The 20,632-nt window shown below is 46.5% G+C and overlaps 1 protein-coding gene across 1 annotated transcript in view; it reads left to right on the plus strand.

Moving 5' to 3' along the window:
• The window catches only part of pag1 (phosphoprotein membrane anchor with glycosphingolipid microdomains 1), a 35,473-nt gene extending 15,298 nt beyond the window's left edge, over window positions 1-20,175 (plus strand). Inside the window, exons 2-9 of the mRNA XM_062446160.1 lie at window positions 7,686-7,717; window positions 9,504-9,712; window positions 10,054-10,111; window positions 11,705-11,801; window positions 12,040-12,227; window positions 12,646-13,074; window positions 16,084-16,140; window positions 16,871-20,175. Of these exons, the coding sequence (XP_062302144.1) occupies window positions 9,546-9,712; window positions 10,054-10,111; window positions 11,705-11,801; window positions 12,040-12,227; window positions 12,646-13,074; window positions 16,084-16,140; window positions 16,871-17,200 (1,326 nt within the window). The 5' untranslated portion in view covers window positions 7,686-7,717; window positions 9,504-9,545 and the 3' untranslated portion in view covers window positions 17,201-20,175. The remainder of the gene's footprint in view (window positions 1-7,685; window positions 7,718-9,503; window positions 9,713-10,053; window positions 10,112-11,704; window positions 11,802-12,039; window positions 12,228-12,645; window positions 13,075-16,083; window positions 16,141-16,870) is intronic.
• Window positions 20,176-20,632: the final 457 nt, after the last annotated feature.

Raw genomic sequence — 20,632 nt, forward strand, 5'->3', positions numbered from 1 at the left:
AGATGAGTCAGCCAATTAAGAGGTTATAGACGTTTGAATTGCAATGGCGGTGTGCTTTTCATGAGTGGCGCACAGACAGGCCCAACAGAGTGAGGGTGCAAGGGCAGAGCAGAGAGGATTCAATAGGGACGATTCACCGGCTACCGCTGAGGGTTTCAGACGAAAGTATATGTGCACGGCTCACACGCATTTGTGCGCGTGCGACACGCCTAAGCTTTACGTAGCCTGTCGGCAGGCGGTGGGAACCACCGGCGCGGAGAATAACGTTGAGTGCCACCTCCTTCGCGCTGCTTCATGGAAGATTACAGCTCCCGAGGATGGATCTGCCTCCAGCAATTTTGGGCACCTTGAAAGTGTCAGAGCCGCTGCGTCTGCAGACTCTGCAGACACAGACGCCTGCAGCCGAAGCGAGCCGTAATATATTCCCCGTCCGTCTAGCGACGGCTGTCGCCTGCTAATTGGCTCATTTTTATTCTGATTGGGTGGCATCGGTCTCTTTGGCTTCTCTGTGGCTTGTGTCATCAGCTCGGCTCCCTTCTTGCTGCTCCAGTGAACCTACCAGTGAAACTTTTCTCCGTGTCTGTCTCACCGTTTCCTCTAATGGAGTAACTCAATAACCTAAATGAGATCATAATTCTAGTTATGGCGCATTGGCCTTTCAATATTTCACATCGTTAGTAAACTCATAATCGAGAGCATTGTGTAATGGTGTCGATTTCACAAGTGTTACAGATGTCACACTGTGCCACTTGATGCCTTTGTGCACCTTTGGATATTGTATACAGTGTTGTGCATCTTAACGAGTTTACAGCATTACCCTTGAAGTGCATGCTGTTGTTCTGGTTGTTGTCATGATGGCATGAACAGGGGCAGGACGCAGGGAGGCAGAAGCTGCACCTTCATGCAGCTACTATTGTGGTCACCGTCTCCACCTCCAGCCCTAGCTGTAGACGGCTCCGGTCTTTGAGACCACACTTCCATATTTTTGCATATCTTCCAGGTCCAGGGAGAAATGGCGGACTTCCACCCGGAGGGAGGGTGGGTGGTTGGGGAGAGGGAGTGGTGAAAGAGGGAGGAAGGGATGCGGAAGGATAGAGACCATCCTCAGACAAAGGATTACATTACTGTTGGTGGGAGGGTTTGGAGGGGTAGGTTGCAGTGAGGGATAGGGGGGGCGGGTGGGTGGTTGGGGAGAGGGGGGGGGGGTTATGATATAATGTATTCCGACCCTATGGATCCCTGTCTGATAAATGATGTGCTGGAAAGGTCAGTGTCACCGTCAGCAGAGTGCAGTTGCTGCTAACACAGACCAGGCCACCCTCCTCCATCCCTACCTTCCTTTCTCCCTCCCTCCCTTCTCTTCCCCTCCTTCATTCTTCATTCTTTCCCCTCTCCTCACCCCACCCACTTCCCCCCCCCCCTCTGTCTTTCTCTCTTCCTGCCCCCACTCCTCCCCTCTCAACCCCATCCACTTTCCCTCCACCTCGCCCTCCTCTCGCTCGCTCCCTCCCTCTTCTCCATCGCCTGCTTTCTCATTCGGAGCTTTCTTCGCCCCTACCTAGCGTCACTTATCTTACATCATCAGACAAAGGCTTCTAACTAGTCGGCTTTTAGGGTGTGACAATCAAGGCCATGTCCAGAACAGCACCGTGCACCCACCCAACCTCTACCTCGACCCAACCCCCCTCCTACCCTTCCTCCATGTTTCTCCATAATTTTTTTTTAAAAAAACTCCACCTCTCCCATCCCCAATTCTCATCCCCGCGTTGTCACATAAATCAGACATTGCCGGGTGTGGGTGGTGGATAGAACACAGTGGAAGGTTCCTCTGGGGGTGTATGGTTGGGCACGGTATAAATACTTTATGTTTTTGTATGTGTTTGTGTATTTTTGGTATGTGTGTGCATGTGTTTGTATGTGCGCATGTCTCTGCATGCTGCCTTTGTGTGTGCGTGTGTGCTAGCCTGCGAGGACATGGCACATCACTGGCCGGCTCCACCAGGCCATCAAGGCCAGTTTAAATGAATCACCCTGCTGCTAATGGCCCGGCTGGGACTCGTAAAGAGACGTGGGCCTCTTGTTTCATTTGTCCGCATGCGCCTCCGCTGGCCCCTGCAGAAGGCCAAGCCCTCCGAACATCATTGTCCAAAGGATGCTGTCTTAATATGAGATGTATGGGTGGCTGTCGCTGTGTGTGTGGGGTGTGGGGGGGGGCGAGGGGGAGTCGCTCTGTGCACAAATGGATGGGTGTGTTTGTGGCTATATCAGAGAGAGAGAGAGAGAGAGAGGGACAGAGAGAGAGAGAGAGAGAAAAGGAAAGAGAAAAGAGAGAAAGAAAATAGAGAGGGTACGACGGGCGATAGAGAGTGATAGAGAGGGAGCAAGGGGCCGTTGGAGAGAGATTATGCGTATCTCTCCAGGCGTTTGTTGCATCTCATTTCTGTCATAATGAGTCCTCTCAATGGGCTTCCACACAGACCACCAAAGCCAGGCCAGGCCTCGGTGTGCTCGCCATAGCCCGCTAATCCCTTCACCCCTCTCCTATTCACTTCACAAAAACACAGAATTAAGATGTGATCCATTCTAACCTGATGCTAATCTTCAACTGTTGTTCGCAGAGATCCACCAAGTGTATGAAGACAGCTTCCAGCACAGTGGCTGTGATTTCATGCGGATAAACAGTTGTACACGCGCACACATTATGCCTTCTTCTTGCAGCTGACATTAGTGCTCCCCTTGTCCCTAGTTTGCATGCCTCAATAGTTCAGCCTGGAAACATGTTTGCCAAGAAAGTCATTCATATATCTAACATATGCTGGAACTTGGACAGCATAAACTCTAGAAAGGGTATAAAGAGAAGTGTACATTTACCTATTCAAATGCTGAGACTTGAATTGTTGATCTAATTACCAAAGCTGCAACAAGGCACAATGACTGGACTCCTATTGGTTTCCCATGATTCATGATCGGTTCAGATCCGGAACCATTGTCACGTATGAGAGGGGAAAAATACATTTTTAGTAATTTTAGCAGACGCTATTAACCAGAGCGACTTGCAGTAAGTACAGGTACATTCCCGCGAGGCAAGTAGAGTGAAGTGCCTTGCCCAAGGACACAACTTAATTTTGCACGGCCGGGAATCAAACCAGCAACCTTCAGATTACTAGCCCGATTCCATAACCGCTCAGCCACCTTGACTCCCAAATACATCGCATTTGCTAGGGGAACAGTGTTCAAGGAGGATTTTCCAGACAGACACAAAACAGCTTTGCTACGGATGAAAACGCAATGCAGGAGTGGACACATTTTATTTTGTTTGTCCGTTGGTGTGTCAGCACTCTCTGTTGTTCGACAGCACTCTCTGTTCTCCATACGTGAGGAGTCGTCGGTCGAGGCGCCAGGGCTTCCTCTTTCTCTGCTCTGTGAGAGAAAGAGAGAGAAACAGAGGAAGAGAGAGACGCAAGACGTCCGAGGAGGCAAAGGAGTGCGGCCCTTTGTAGAAAGAGACCGTTCAAGTCGGTGGAAGGCAGGAGGGAGAGAGAGAGAGAGGCGAGGGAGGAGTCGAAACAAAGGAATGGACGAAGGTGGATACGACACACTCAAGAAATCTAGGGTGCCCCATTCCAACCCTATTCTGAGGCCCCTTCACTCCGAGCCTAACAAAACACTCGAACCGAGCCCGGAATGCGGTGTGTTCAAGCTCGAGTTACATTCCCTTCTTCATCTTCCCTCCTGTCTCACCAGCTCCTCGTTTGCGAAGGAAAACACAGTGGGTTTCTTCCCCTGCTTTTTCCACATGATGTGGTTTTAGTATATCTTGGCTGGGAATTGACTCGGCTCCCTACAGTGCTGTCTGGAACTCTTAGCAGTGTCTCGCATTAGCATTAGCCGTTTATGCTTACCAGCTAACCATTAGAGTCCTATCTGCCACAGTTTAATTTCCGCCCATAAATACAGCTCTGCATTAATCCCCATTCAAAGAGGTTCTGGTCCGTTGGTTGAACAAAAGGCAATGTGCGTCTCGACGTGCGTGTGTGGGAGAATGCAGGCGTGCAAGCGTATGTGTGGGCATGTGAGCTTTGTGTGTGTGTGTGTGTTCTGAGAAAGAAAGGAGTGGGACCAAGGAGGACAGGAAATAGCTCTCGCCCATTAGGGATATGTGACATTAATTTGAAACAGATTCTCTCTCACACTCTCTCTCTCTCTCTCTCTCTCTCTCTCTCTCTCTCTCTCTCTCTCTCTCTCTCTCTCTCTTTCTCTCTCACTCTCTCACTCTCCCCCCCACACACACACACACACACAGCTTCTCCTACTGTAAACACTCTCATAGAGGTCACCCTAGGGCACAGCTGTCACTAAACACTGGGAATGACAGGGCCATGATGTGACAGAAGGATGAGCAACCAAATATTTGGAAAACTGACAGTTTTTTTCTTGTGTGATCTGTTTTGTAATATTTTTTTCAGGAAACGCTAAATCAACGTGATCCTTCTTTTTCTAGATCTGGACAGACTTGGTTGCTTCCTGTAATGCTCGAATAATTTTTTGAAGAGAGAGAAAGAGGCTCTTGGTGTTTTCTCTCTTTGTATTGCTGAGAAAAGAGGAAGAGTCTAAATAGTGGAGGTCAGCTCCACATCCGAAATGATGCAGTTCACACTTCACATTAACCAAGACAGATTCGTTCCCCCACACTAGATTATTAACCCTTGGGACTGATGTGGTAACCAAGGCAACGTTGAGTCTGACCGTTGATTAAAACAAAGTGCTCTAATTGATGTTGGCCCCCACAGACTACACACAGCAACACAATCACACAGACTTACCCAGATTACACAAACACACACATGCAGACAGAGACAGACACTGATTGGTGCATTAGCCGCTCCGAGGCACCACTGCCGTTCATCAAACAGTCACCCCCACCCCACCACCTCGTCCACCCTTCCCTCCCCAGCCCTCAGGGCCTGCGGTTGTTCCTGAACATACTGCACTATTAGTCACAGTCGGTTAGCAAGGAATGAGAGGAGAGGAAAGAGAGGAGATGAGTGTGTGTGTCCAGTCCTGGTCCCTGCGTCCCATCTCACTCCCACGGCCGCAATGTCTCACGCATGGTCAGTTCACTACGATATGGTCAGCGTAGTGGGTGTATGTGTGTGTGTGTGTGCATGTATCCATCTCTGCCTGCATTGGCAGTCGGGGTACCTCCCTGAGGTCCGTGAGGGGGTCATCCCCAGAGGCGTCATGGGAATTGCGGCGCCCCATGCTGATCAGCGTGTCATCGATTAGGCCGTCCCAGCGACCCCGGGCCGTAGCGCAGGGGGGAGGGATAACGACAAAAGGAAGCACACCCACTCGTGAGCAGCCGGTCGGCTGGCGAAGCGAGAGCCGCTGAGGCGCACACGCTGAGGGGGGGACATCAGGATGAGAGGTGGAGAGAGGACCCCACTCCAAGTTGGCTTGGAGGGGTTTCAAGTTTTAGCCCTTCAAATGACAGCCAGTCAGACAGACAATGATGTGGACCTCAGTTTGCACACAGACCTGCGGTTGCCGTGCGCGTTTCTCTGATAAAGCGCGGAGATCGTTCAGTTGGGTATGATTGGCGCGTCACTCTTTTTAGCGGGTTTAAGAACATTTTCCTGTGAAATTTCATCCATGCAGGATTGCATGACATGCACATGGCATGAATATGCATAACTTTGAATAATATCTGCTACAGTAAAGTTATCACATGCCATTTTTGGCTGCTTCAGCATTTTGATTACACCTCACTTAGAGTCTGTTCGCAGTTCCAAACTAAGAAAATAATCTTTTATTACATTCTCGCCTCCGCCCTAAAATATTTAAGGTGGGATGTTATTTCCGTGCACATTTTTTTCAAATCAAATTAATCATTCTGCAAATCCCTCACTAGCACAGGTTTAATGATTTTTCCTTCGTGTTTTTTCACAAGCCATCCAGCTGCGCTTCAGTTTGCTGTCCTCCAAGTTCACCAGGATCCTTCATGGAGTCACAGAGCCTCATATTGTCTGTTGGCGTGCCGGATCATTTTTCCTCTTTCTTTCCATCTACCTCTCTCTTTTTTCTGCTCCTTCTCTCTTTCACCATCACTCTCTCTCCCTCTCTTTCTCTCTCTTTCGCTTTCTCTCTGTCTTCGACTAGCCAGCAACAGCTTGCCAGACAGACACAGGTCCCTAGGGCATCTCAATGATAAGACTTCACGACCCACTCGGGGCTTACTATACCACTACCTCAGGCTAACTATATTTTATTGCTTGGCGGGAGACCCTCACATTTCAACTGGAATGTTCCAGAAACATTACAGTTCAAATGGCTTTTCCATTCGGCCGTTTTCAACGGAAGCGACCACATCGATTCTACTCTCTCCAAGACTCTTGTGTCGGGGGGTAGTTTGGAGAGGGGGGCGGGGGGGGGGGAGGGCTAGGTGCCTAGGAGAGGAGGAGGAGGAGAGGAGGAGGAGAGGAGGAGGAGAGGAGGAAGATGTGCCTCAGTTCTTGGCTGGCTGGCTCACTGTTTTCTATGGGCTCATGTACCATTTGAATGTATTTTAGTACTTTTCCATAGTGCAGAGGATATTTGATTGTTCTTGGGTGATATGGTTACACAAACACAAACACACAAGCAAATGATGTACACAGACACATATCGAACAGCCATGCACAGACACACAAACACACACACCCTTGATCTTTTCGATCATGCTGTTTGAGGGCGTTTGATTTAAGTCATTTCTCAGTCTGTTGGTTCAAGCTCACTTCATCCACTCCATCCTGTCCACCTGTGAAGCTGTGGTCAGGGAGCCATGATTTAAACATTAGGAGCAGGATTCTTTTTTTCTCCAACAGAAATAGACACTGGGGTGGGGGGGGGGGGGGGGGGGGGGCGACGACACTTGCTGGTTGCCATGGCAATGCGGCGTTGATGCCAGTTTGTAATTATGTTGCGCGTTTCTCTCTCTCCCTCTCGATTTCACACAAACACGTCCACATATGCAAGCACGTACTCGCATTCTAGCGAGAAAAACAATCTGACAGGCTCCCGCTTTCGCTGTTTTGCTGTCTAGCTCCACCGTTTGGTGGTCGTGAGCGGGGTGGGGTTAGAGAGGGTGGGGGTGGTTAACAGGCTGGCAACAGGCTTGCAACAGGCTGGTTACAAATACCTGGATCTCACGTTTGACGCTTGACTGTGTTGGATCACTGCATATTAGAGAACTGCTGGGTGGTTTTGCTGACAGCAGGGTTTTTTCTCTAGCTTAAGCTAAAGATGTCATCAGGCCTCCGTCAAGCCGGGCTAGTCCCTGAACAGGATTCACCCTAAGCCCATTCCTTTACCTGTCTAATGGGAGCAAGCCAGACGAGGTCAGGACAGATCGTATCTTCGGATGATGTCACCGTGCTGTGATGTCATCTAGTTATCACTGTTCACGCTGCCGTCTGTGTTGCTGCGTGACAGGTCTGACCACATTCCAGGTGTTTCAGAGGGCGTGCCTGTCCTCCCCCCCCCCCCCCCCCCCCCACAGGTCCGAATCATGTGATCTTAGATGTGAAAAGGAGGAGACTAGGAAACACAACGTGGGGATTACTCTTTTTGGAATGGAATTGTGCCCCCTGTGCTGCTTCAGGGTGTTCATCCGTCTAGTAACTCTCTGTTCTGCTCATCCCCCACAGGCAAGGTCGACCTGAGATCCAGAGGTGCCAAGGTAAGATCCCGTTTGCTGTTCGCCCCGGGGCTTGAGGGGAATGTTTCAGGCACATTCCAGGTGCCTCAAATGGGACAAATGATGTAGGAACGTTCCCTTGCTGTGGCGTTTTTTTTGCTGTCAAGACGATGCTTCGCCAAGTTTTTAGTCTCTATCATTCCTCTGGTGTCAGAAGCCCAAGAAATCACCCGAGATGCGTTTTAAATTGTACTCTCTATGCTACACGGTCGGTTAGCATTGTTGTGCTCTTTCTGCATGAAGTTTGCGCTCCCAAGCTCCCACGCTTGACTACTTAATTTACATAGGAGAAAGCCGGCATAATAGTCTTTTCATGCAAGCACACATGCACACACACACACAGGTCTTGTTTGTCAGTGGGATAACAGTCCCAGAGATGATTTACCCTCTCCTTCCTAGTGCTGTGTTTTCTGTTTCGACTGATTGAGAAGGGAAGGTCACATATACTGAAAAGAGAGTTGTTTCTTTCCTCTTGCTCTCTATCTCTCTCTCTCTCTCTCTCTCTCTCTCTCTCTCTCTCTCTCTCTCTCTCTCTCTCTCTCTCTCTCTCTCTCTCTCTCTCTCTGTCTCTCTGTCTCTCACACATTCAAACTCACTCAAAGCACTGCACACCACAGAGCCTCCTTCGCCAGTCCACAGACAAACGAACGCACAAATGTGCCCATGTAGTGCGTGGAGGTCAGAAGCAAACTCCCCTTCCATCTTCCAGTTAAGGAATGGGACCTGCATGGGAGATGCGCAGGAACTTCTCTTGCCACGCAGACTGCACCAGAGTTGTTTTTTGAAGTGGATAACTGCAGTGTGTTTCTGCACTACTCTGCACCCTGGTGGCAAATGGCAGAAACTAGAAATGTGTAGGACATACTGTATGCAAAGGAAATTAATTATCATCCTGGGCGGATGGTCTTTAGATAACCATTGTCAATGACTATTTTACCAAACTTTACACTAACTCTTAATTAACTGTTGCTTGTTGTGTGACCCAATGTCAAGTCATGTCCTTGATTCTGATAGGCTTGCTGTGGGAAACGCCTTTATTATCAGCACCACAGGTATCCATAGATGACTGTAATGGGATTAGCTCGAAGGATATTTTGGTTTAGGATTACAGAGGGCTGCAAGACAATGCAATGTCTTCATGCAATGTCAGGCACTGATAAATTAGGGATTAAAACACGCTACGCTATCCTAATCCATTTGGAGTGTGATTTGAATTGCCAACGTGCTCTACAGTGTAGTGTTCTGGATGAATGCTTTTGACAAAGTGCGTGGCGTTAATTGTGTTATTATGGGTTCTGAAGGGTCTTAGTGACTCCATTAGCCTTCATTACACAATGGTCCAAAGGTTTGTCCCTAATAAAGAGATCATATTTGTATACAGGGATGATGATGTTATCTAAACTGGAGGCATAGCATAGTAAAGGGATTATGCATTGGCATAGATATAAAAACAATTTCTTGTTCTTGTTCAAAACAAGAAATCACCCAAACTAGTATATCATGTATAAATAAGTATGTCATGTGAGAAAGGGTAGTTAAACGTCTAAAGAAAGATTTACGTTGCTTGTAATATGTACAGAATGGACTAGTAAACATAATTCGTGCCTGAGAAAGAATGAACCAAGTATCCATAGTTTGTCTTGAGTTTGCTTCTAATGAGCTTAATTACATTTCTTGTTGCTGCACCTGACATTGACCTTCCCCAAATTCCTTACAATACAGTTCTGTACTCTGTGTGTGTGTGTGTGTGTGTATTCTCTCCCCTCAGGCTGTGTGTCCAGTGGGTGGAGTTCCTAGTGTGTGATGCATCATGGCTCCGGTACTGAGTGCCTTGTGGGGGCCGGAGGGGGCGGGCTCTGGGGTCGCCAGGGCGACGTCGCTCGGCAGCGAACAGCTGGTCCTGGTGGGAACCCTGACGGTCATCTCTGCCTTCGTGCTGCTCTCTGTGCTGCTGCTGCTGTGTGCTGGCTGCCAAGGGTGAGTGGGGGAAAACACACACACACTCACACACACACACACACACACACACACTCACACACACTCACTCCCACACACACAACTCGAATAACAAAAATTGGAAGGAAACTCACAGGCAGATTACCATGACGACTGAACACATACACACACACACACACACGCTCGCTCAAGCACTCCGACCTCCATACTGCATTTGGCAACGCTACAACAGTGAAACACCTATCTATGAAGAGAAGTACCAAAGCACATCGTTTCCTAACCCCACCCCTCAGGCTATCTTTTAAATCGCAGTCTCTGTTCTCGTTCCTCTTTTGTCTTCCTTCTCCTTTTCTTGTCCTCAGGCAAAAGAAAGCGAGTCCTCACCCAACAAATGGTGACCACGAGACCTTGATGAACGGCGTAAGTTGGAACCGAGTCCTTGTAGAAAAAACTCTTACCTTTCTTCTTGGAACAGATACTTTAACTAGCTAAACTCTCCGGGTGGACAAGGCCTACAAAAAGCTCGGAGTTATCTATTGAATATTATATATTGAAGAAAATGCGTTACGCAATAGGCCGCACACCTTCATTCAGCTTAAAGAATGCCTGGGAGTGCAGGAAGGTGTATGTGGTGCCAGTGTTTGATCTTTACAGTGTTTTGGTAAAGGAAGCACAGAGGACGTGTCAGGTTTTTCTGTTGATGACAGGAAAGGCTGTTAGCGTGCAGTAGCCGTCAACGACAATTAGCATGCAGCAGAGGAAGAGATGAGGAGACTTCCTCATTTTACCGGGGTTAAAGGTGAACACCACGACAAAATAACCAATCAGTCTTCAGACATATTCACCTGACTGACATGGCAGCTGATGGAGAACGTTTTTGTCTCATTTTGTCTGCCGTTAGGAATAGCGGTTTACTAATGGCGTGCCTGATGTGCTGTTAGCTTGATTTGTGGACGCCAGCTGGGTTGTGATTCAGTCTTCAGTGTGTGTGTGTGTGTGTGTGTGTGTGTGTGTGTGCACGTGTGCGTGCACGTGTGCGTGCTTGTCAGTCATGACTGCCGCATTAGCATCTATAATGACCACAGGGAGAGAGAGGTCTACATACACAACCTGTCTCACGCACGTACACAAAAACATGGGTATAGCTCAGTGGAAGAGCATTTGACTGCGAAACAAGAAGTGTCAAGCCTAAGATCCCCTTTCACACATTAGATAAGAGTGCATGCTAAAATGAAGGCACGCACACACATATTATGCCGTTTGATGATGATAAGGTAAGTACGGGTGTGTATTTGTCTGGCATTGTTGAATTAAATCAAATGTTGAAAATGATAATACAACGAATAAGACTGGAGGATGCAAGACTATGACCATGCCAGTAAGAGCCGGGTCCATTTAAACATTCACAATAAAAGAAAAAAACCCAATATGTAAACGCCCAAGAGAAGATTGCCCGACAGATAAAGGGACGTTCTTCGACCCTTGGGCTGTCACGCTCAATCGATAGCGCCAAGGGCACGGCAATCGGTTTCCATCTGATGGAGCACCGGGGCGGGGGGTATGGGGGGTGGTGGAGGGGCCCCGCTGACTGGAGGAGGGAACACAAAGAGGAGGGGCAGGCTGACGCCGTGACGTGCGTCAGGCAGTGACAGGTTCAATGGGGCTCCTGTCTCTTTCGGATGGGCTGAGTGGTGCTTCCCCCGGTGACCCTGTGCCGTCAGGATCTCCAACATCTTGACCCCCCCCGCCCCCCCCCCCCTCCACCCGTGGTGGGCCGTTATTGCAGTGGCCACTAGGTGGTGATGTGGAGCTGTTGCTCGGCATGCGCTTCTCTCTGTGGTTGTCAGTCTCTCTGTACTTGTTTTTGCTGCCGTTTCGCTCGCTTTCCCTCTCTTTGTCTTTCACTGTCTCTCTCTCTCTCTTCCAAGTACAAAATAATAGAAAAGGGATACCAGAGTGTGGAGATACCAGCCTCACCCCAGTATGTTTATTCCATTTGTTATTCTTTCTCAGGTGTCTGAGAAAGAAGCAGTCAGCCAGTCTGTCGATAGCCCGGGGACTGACCTGGTGGTCAGTAGCTCTCATAATGGCCCTCTCACCAGCGGTACAGGTAACATCAAGACCCTCTTGTTGATTTCCAGGGCGTAGGAGCCTCTATTGTGAAACGCTCTTGATAGGAGATATCTGCTTTGATATGAATGTCATCTGTCACGATCGTCAGTGAAATAGTCCCAAAACGCAATTCACCTTCACCCTCACCACATGCTTGCACGCGCATACACACACACTCACACACACATTCAAACTCGCGCACACACACACATTTGATCTCCCTCACTGCCCTCCAGTGCTGACAGACACCCAGGACACGAGCCCCCACCCATCTGAGGAGATGCTCTCCAGCCAATCAGAGCTCAGGTCATCCAAGTGCCCGCAGGACCGTGAGCTACCCAGAATCCCTCCCAACAGCGCCCTGGAGGGCATGATTGGGGGGTCTGGCGACGAACCCCCTGCCACAGGGGACGGTACCTATGAGGTGAGGGGGTGGACGGCTGGTTCATTGGCATATTTTCTTGATGAGAAGAGAAAGAAAATACGAAAAACGCCAATACTTATTTCAGTATTTTTAAATGTGTAATTTCTGCTTAGAATGTGGAGTACTACATTGAATTATTTAAACTCAAATCTTCACTTGAAATGCCACCCACTGGCCACCATTTGACAGCTGACTTTTTGGTGGCACAGCTGGCCTGAAAGTATTAAAGGAAGTTTCGATCCAGCGCAAGTGTTTGTTAGACACAGAGACACACGTTATCGAATGCAAGACCTAAGCATAACTTCACTGTTCATGGGGAGAATAACGTCAGAATAAGCAAGGCATGAGTCAACAGGTGAACATGTGGCGGCGTGTGAAGGCACACAGTGAGCGCGTGCGTGCCCTGACTCCTCCCCAGGTGGTGAAAGAGGTGGTGTCCGCCTCCAGGGACGTGAGCGTGGAGGACTCCCTCTACGAGACGGTCAAGGAGCTGAAGGAGCACCCTCCCCCGCCGTTCCTCAACGGTACGCCCCCCCACCACCACCACCCCCCGGCCTCCGCCCTCCTCAATGGCCACAGCCCCGGCACCCCGGAGCGGGGCCCGCTGTGCGCCGGTGTGGAGTACGCCTCGGTGGACCTCAACAAGAAGAGCCGCTACAGCGCCGACCTGGAGGCCCGGAGGTCGGCCTCGCTGGCCTCCTCCGTGGCGGGGCTGGCGTCCTCGCCGGGGGAGGAGCCCGAGGAGGAGGAGCGACCGCCTCCCGTGCCGGACAAGGTGCTGGACGAGAACGACAACCAGACGGGCGTGTCGGCGCCCAGAGAGGGGCTGCCGCTGCACAACGGAGAGGTGAGCGTGTGTGTATGTGTTTGTTGACGTGCGTGTGCTTCTTTGTGTGTTGTGTACTTGGGGTGTTTGCGTTCACTGTTGTTCACTTTTGTGGGCGCACTGACACCCTCCGTGTTTCGTGCGTGTGCGGATCGCCGCGCTCATGTTCCCTCGCATCGACAAAAGACTGGAGACGATGCTGACGAGACGATGCAAAGCCGTCCACCGAAAGGGAATCAAATCGATTCATGTCTGTGTATTAGCTGGTGAGCCGTCTGACTTCCAATCCCCCCGCGCTGGCGTCAGCCGAAGTTAGCTGGAGGAGGCAGAGAACAATGGAGAGAGACACGTCTCCTGCTCAATTACGACGTGTCGTTAAGCCGCCCCGCTCTTCCTCACAGGGGAAAGAGAGAGAGAGAGAGAGAGAGAGAGAGAGAGAGAGAGAGAGAGAGAGAGAGAGAGAGAGAGAGAGAGAGAGAGGGAGAGGGAAGTGAGCAGCGGCATACAAATGAAGCCATCTGTGGAGGAGAGCGGGAGTAAGGGAGACAGCTCTCATGTATGGTGGCGTAGAGTTAGAGAAACCACCCTCCCAGTGTGGGCCCTTCCTCATGCAGGCACATACACACACACACATACACAACCACATCCTCTCTTCCTGTCCTCTACACACAGACACCACAGGCACAAAACACTGCACACTCTCTGCCACACACACACACACACACACACACACATCAGAACATCACTCATCCACACGGGAGGGAGCTATTTCATCTGATCTCCTTTGTGTCTCCCCTAGCAGAAACCTTCTCGTCTTCCTCCGTCTTTGTGTCAGCCAATTAGATGATCAGGATTAGAATATCTTCTTTGGGTGGCAGGCCATGCAGGCCAGTCCTGGTTGACCTCCAATAGGAAGCCACAATAAACCACTGGGCCAAAAACCTCCCTGGAGCGCCTGTCTGCACACACACACAGGCTTCCCAAATCCACTGTGTCGGAATGTCTAGTCAGCATTCAAATATGCTATTTGCCCTTTGCCTTGTCTTCCAACCCCCAAATTATATACATACACACCAACATGTACACACACACACACACCCTGGGCTTAAACATGCATGTTCCTTGTGGTGATATGTGTGTGGTTGGTGATTTGTCTTGTCAGACGTGTGTGTATACATATGTGTGTGTGTGTGTGGGGGGGGGGAAGGGTTTCTGTGGTGTGTCCTCATGCCTGCTGAGAGCCAGCTGCCCACTATCGCTGTGACAGACCAGCGTTGTGATGGATGGCATATGACCCCCCCCCCCACACACACACACACAGAGTCTGCATGTTTCTGTCTGAGGGGGATTCCCATGGTAGCCCCGCAGTCGTTCAAAACACTCTCACAATCTCTCTCTTTGTTCTCCACCTATTTTCTCTCCTGTACTGTATTACAGTCATTGAATCTTTCCAAACCAGACGTCTCTGGTGTCTGAGATTACTTGACTGAGCATGGCCCGCAGATGCACAAGTGTTTCATGTGGGCTGACAAACAGGGAGAGTTTCTTAGACAAACTGTGACTTTCACCTTGTCAAACCGTCGAGTCATATGTCGCCGATGGGAACGGGTGTCGTTATTTTCGGAGGACGTTTACGTGCGCGTGTGGAAAGCTGCCTGCTTGACTTGTATCTCGCACCATACACCATCTGACTGACTGACATCACCTGGGGCATCATTGGGGGCTTTGAATTAGAGTTGATGAACAAATATTGTTGGAGACACGATGAGGCATGCCGGAGATGGGGTCATGGGTGCTCTCTGTGTATCCATGCACGTCATCCGTGGAAATCGAATTAATTGCTTTGCTAATTAAAGGAAAACTGAATGCCCATCTGCTGGGTTAGACGACACGTTTGTCTACAAGCATCCCTGTTAACTCGAGCTCTTAGATGGTGACATGGAGACATTAGAGGATTTTTGTAAATACTCTTTTTTCCTGCTGGTTTTGAGAATATAAAAGAAAAGATGATGGTGTTTTGGTTTCCTGACATGAGGTCATAAAGCCTAAACGGTTATTTACATTTAATCAAAAGCAATTTCTAGACAACATGCTGGGGGATTTATTCTGCTGGCGAAAAATGATCAAATTGGAGATGTCTACGGTGATAGATGGAATAAATATTTACATCCTGAATTGCATTTCGATTATTTCCATGGAGATAACATCACATTATTATTATTGGTAGTATCATATCTGTAGTGTCACGACGTGAGGTGGGGTTGGACCCAAACGCAGGGGAGTCTGCAGGCATGGCAGAAACAAGGGTTTTATTTCTCAAAAACGGGAACAGATAGGGTACTCACACGGACAGGTATGGTATGGACAAGACAAAGACTGGACACAAAACAGAAACCTAAATACACAGAACCAAACGACACACAGGTGGACACAATAACGCTAACGAGAACAGGTGAAGACAATGACAGGGAAACACTAGGGCAGGACAAAAAACTGAAACCGGGGGGGGCACGGCTGTGGCCATGACATGTAGCCTATTATATATGTACTTTTTTTTCTAAGAAATAAGGTTATTTTGAATTTGCAGTATATGGTCATTGAGGGAACATACAAGGTTACCCTAAACATTCTACTGATCAACCAATAATATGAGTGGTCTTTAAAATACACATTTTATGCTTACAGAGGAACTGACCCATCCAATAAATAAATACAAAGATATATACGTAACTTATGACGTCTTCTCATTTAGTGCCTGGTGTGTTGCTAAGTGCTGTCATATCTGCACATTTGCACATTTGTAGATTGATGTCTTTCCCAATCTATCACAAGACAGGAACTTCACACGAACCGCCACTGGCTGTTGACATTCAATCAGTTACTTGACATTTTAAATGAATGAGCTGTTAGAAATTATGTTGGCTAATATATAAAGCTGTCACCTAGTATTGTGCTATATTGTTTTACACAGAGAATCATCTTATGTTACTTTTTAAAGTGTATTTTATTTGTATTATTTTTTTTCCCCAGGTGCACTCACCCATGTCCCCCTCACCTGATCTTGACAGACTAGCTATGGAGAACGAGGTAGGTTGTCATGTTTTACGTTGACCTCACACTAAATAAAACCCACTTCAGGTATTTTATCATTTTTCTAATAATAGCTGCATAATTTTAAGTTGTTTTTATGCAGTTAAAACTTTTTAGGGAGGTAGGCCTACTTTATTAATCCCAGATTCCAAACGGGAAATTGCTGCATAAATCGCTCTGTCCTGTGACTCATGTCGTTCCTAACAGTTGTTAGAATCTTAGCACGGAAAGCACAGTACCACACTGTTTTAAGTCTGTGGAAGGTCATTTAGAATTATGATAATTAATTAAAATAAAAAGTAAAAGACTGAATAACTTCCAAACCATCTGCTGCACTGTATCCTATATTACCCAGGGCTAATCCTTTGATGTCACAACAGTCTGAGTTATTGAATTAGTTGTAGTCCGCAAAAATGGTTCTAGTCGTAATACTAAATATTTCAAGAATGTATGGCTTGAAATACTCATTTTTGCCAGTGGTGGCATATTTGCAAGGGCTTGTGATTGATTATAACGATGTGTAGCCCTTAATCCAAAAGTGACTGTGGTATGGAATACAACATATACAGTATTCCTAGTTGTACGTGCTGGACTTATGCTGTGAAAGTGTTTCTCGTAGGATTGTAACCCATGAGTTCCTAGCTCTGCACTTCCTTTTACCGAACCACATAGGTGCCCCATAGGATCAACTAAATATTGACTTGGAATCACTTCCTTTACTTTCCAGCTGTACTCATCAGTGAACAAACGGTGTGGTGTAGAGGAGCCGGAAAATGACTACAGCAGCATTGGTGAGCTCAAAGGCATGGTGTCTGCCTCCTCCTCCAGTCACCTCTACGCCACCGTCCGAGACATCTACCCCCCAGACGGGGCCCAGGCCCCTGTGGCTCCACCCACCCCCAACAGGTCTGACCCCGCGTACGAGACCATCCGCATCCCTAAGACTGGTGATGGTGAGGAATGCAGCGGAGGTGCCATCCTGGAGCAGACGGCGGTGGAGCATGACTATGAGAGTGTGGCGGAGCTGGGTCTGAACAGGGAGACTTCTCGTCTCTGAGTTCCCTCTCTTTTCTACTCTCTTTTGCTTTCTTTCATTGGTGGCGCACTAAAAACAAACCCAGTTTTGAAGACGTGTTACAGCCCGAATTGAGGTCTGCTGACTCTGGTACTTCCAGCTCTCTACCCAGAAGCCCTTGCTGCACCCAGTACCCAGAATCCACTGGGAGACTGATTAAAGAAACAGAAGGCTCAAAGACACAACATGACTTTCTATTGTCAACTGTTGAGCTTGCCCAGAGGAGTAGAGGTTTGATCACAGATGTCCAAATGTTACTCTTAATTCTCCTATCTACCAATATTCTCTGTTGACTGTTTTGTGTGTTAGTGTGTGGTTCTCTAAGTAATATCTTAATTACAGAACGTTTTCAAGGATGTTTGCAATAGAGGCCTATATCCTCTTTAATAATATCAAAACAAGACATGCTATGCCATGGTGCACTTCAGCTCACCAAATAGTTTAGTTACAGTTTCACAAAAGGTGTACAACTGGCTAGGAAGGCATGGTTGTTAAATTTATTGCAGCCCCTTAGACTACTAAAGGAGCATTGCTACAGAAGGCAATTGTAGTTTTGGCTGCCTATTTTCTTTGTCAGTGCCTTTGACTGACAGGCAACCACAAAGTGCCATAATTTAGGTTTTCTGGCCACCTGAGTTTTTCCCTTCTAATCTTTTATATCAGTTGATCTGTTGCGAACTGTGTTTTATTCAGATGGAATGATTTTGGTGGAAGAGTTTGTTGACTCTACCATTTCAATGGTTTTTCATTAGGAAACTCCCCTAAATTGATTTTGGGCATGACTGAGGGCATGCCTTTTGTTTCACCCAATCACATCTCTTCCTACCGCAACAGAGCCAAACAAGTCAATCAAAGAAGGATAGACAGGTAACAGGAGTCAATGGATGTGTTTCACAAGATACTGTATTACCTTGGGAAACACCTAAACATTGTGCGAAAAGATACAGGATAAACATATCTGTAAACGTTTTACTATCTGTCATACGTGTACCATTGCACTTAAGTAGCTAAAGCAGCTGAACATGTCTTTTGAAATGGTCCTTTTTTATGTTTTGCTTAAAAAAACAAAAGAAGTACATTTTGTATTTATTTGATAGTTGTATGCATTGACTATAAGAGTTGTAAAGAAATTCGTTTTTGAGTTAAACTTTCTGGGAGATTTTTGGACATCAACAGTGCATTTTAAACGCGAGAAGGGATAGAGAGAAGAAGGATAAAGGTACGCATTATCTTCATTTTAATGGACTTCTGTGGTCTGACCATATGATCAATGTGATTCTACAATGTGATTCTTCTTCTGGGGTTTCAACGGATTTGCAATCCTTTACAATATTTCCCATCCAAGATGTGTTCAAAAATGATTGTATTCTGTGATAAAAATGCAACAAAAACCTGTGTCAGTTGTGCAGCTTCAAAAAGATTGATGACATTATAAATTCATCTTTATGAAGTGTTTATTTGTATTATTTTGTTTTGTTTTTCCTGACCCCCCTTTTAGGTACATATACAGCCTATGTGACAGTAGGCATCCTCAAGGAATTTAAAGCACAATTGTTTTAAGTAATGTTAAGGTACTGCAACTGCACTGTGCTTGGCAACAATATTACCATACCAATCCCCATTGTACACCGGCAAGTGCGTTTAGTTCATAATTAGCACTTGAAAACGAAAGCACATTAGTAGCTTGTGCAGACGACATGCCAAACAAGGCTTATATGTAGTTAAGAGTAATATTCTAACGAGTTGTAACATGATTATGTATGGATTTGTATGAGCTTTTGCTTGTTTGTACAGTACAGTGTCCTGAATGGTATGGTAAAGTATTTTTGTAGTATGCTTGTGTTTGATAATGCTCAATAATGTTAAAAATGTACTTGTTTTAGGAAGGAAAAGTGTTGTATGATACATATCTATCTATCTATCTATCATAACATGCTTTTTGTTTCAATTTGTACACAGTTATATTGCATTGGGTCAATGTGTTATGTAAAAACCTGTTATGACTCAAATGGTACATTGTCTTGGTACAGGCCTTTTGCAATTGAAAGGTTGGTACTTTATTTAAAGAAAATTAATGTCTGAATATTGTCCTTTGATGTTTATTTTCGTAAGTGGGTAGACTGTAATTGTAAAGGACTATTTAGCATTGTCTGCCCTTGAGAGAGAAAAAATCTAAAACAATATTAGCATTTTACAAGCCCTCTGTTATCTGAATATTGCACATATAACTGTATGCAGAGTGAGTTCATATATCATTAGACATGCATGACTTTGTTGGAGGTACACACAGAGTAAATCTGGTTGACAGATATTACATTCATAAATGATATTTAACGATATGAGATCTCATTAAATATGCCAGGTATTGACAAAATAGCATTTAGGATGCCATGTATTACAGGTGTCTTCGAAGAAAGTGTGTGGTTGTGTAGACCCGGCATAGAAGATTATACATGCAATCTATAGAGAGTAATAATCTTGGTGATTAACATCTCCCTGTGCCCTGAATATTATTATGTACAACCATCACTTATACATAATGGTGTTCATGGAAATGCCATAAAAGGCCTTTAACAAACGATCTGTCAAACAGAAACACTTTAGTGCCAAATCTTAGAATTAATGGTGCCACATTCACTTTAATGTGCACACACACACTAGTACTCTTTGGTGCACACACACACACACCCCCACACACACACACACACACACACACACACACACCAGTGCAAGGACCAAGCAGGGAAATGGTCCATCATCGCAGCCTCATTCGACCCACTCCAATAATGAGAACATTCCTCTACAAACAGTGTGGAAGTCCTTTTTATTGTCTTTGATCATAGGGTATTGCTTTCTTTGGCAGATATGTGCACATCTGTCAAACGATTCTGTCTGCCTGTATGCATGTAAATATTTTAAGAGCATAAATGGAGAATATTAAAAGATATATAACAAGAGTGCACGTGTGATTTTCGATGTGAATTATGCCTGGAAAAATGTGTTGCCTAGACATTTAGTTAAGTATGACATGCCCAATGGCTATTTTTCATGTATTCATGATCAGTGTCGTTTTCAGGCTTAGTTTAACTATGGAGTATTTCTAAAGCTTCTAACTGTAAGGAATATGGAATTGTAATCTGTAATGAATGAAACTTTTTGATTATTCAAATATAGTTGTTAGACACACACAGGCTCTACTTTTCTGTTGGTAAGAATCTAAACAAATCTAAAAGAATAAAAATTAGAAATTTTGCACAGCAAAATTATGAAATTATAAATATAATCTCAACATTTATATTACGATTAGTAGCATATAGTCTCTAGTAGCCTAGCAAAGCCGTTAAATACAAATGAGTGGTGATGTCCCTGTCACATAATGACACATAATTATGTAACCAAATAGGTGAACAAAAG

Source organism: Osmerus eperlanus, chromosome 20 (genome assembly GCF_963692335.1).
Source record: "Osmerus eperlanus chromosome 20, fOsmEpe2.1, whole genome shotgun sequence".
In the NCBI taxonomy this organism is placed as follows: Eukaryota; Metazoa; Chordata; class Actinopteri; order Osmeriformes; family Osmeridae; genus Osmerus; species Osmerus eperlanus.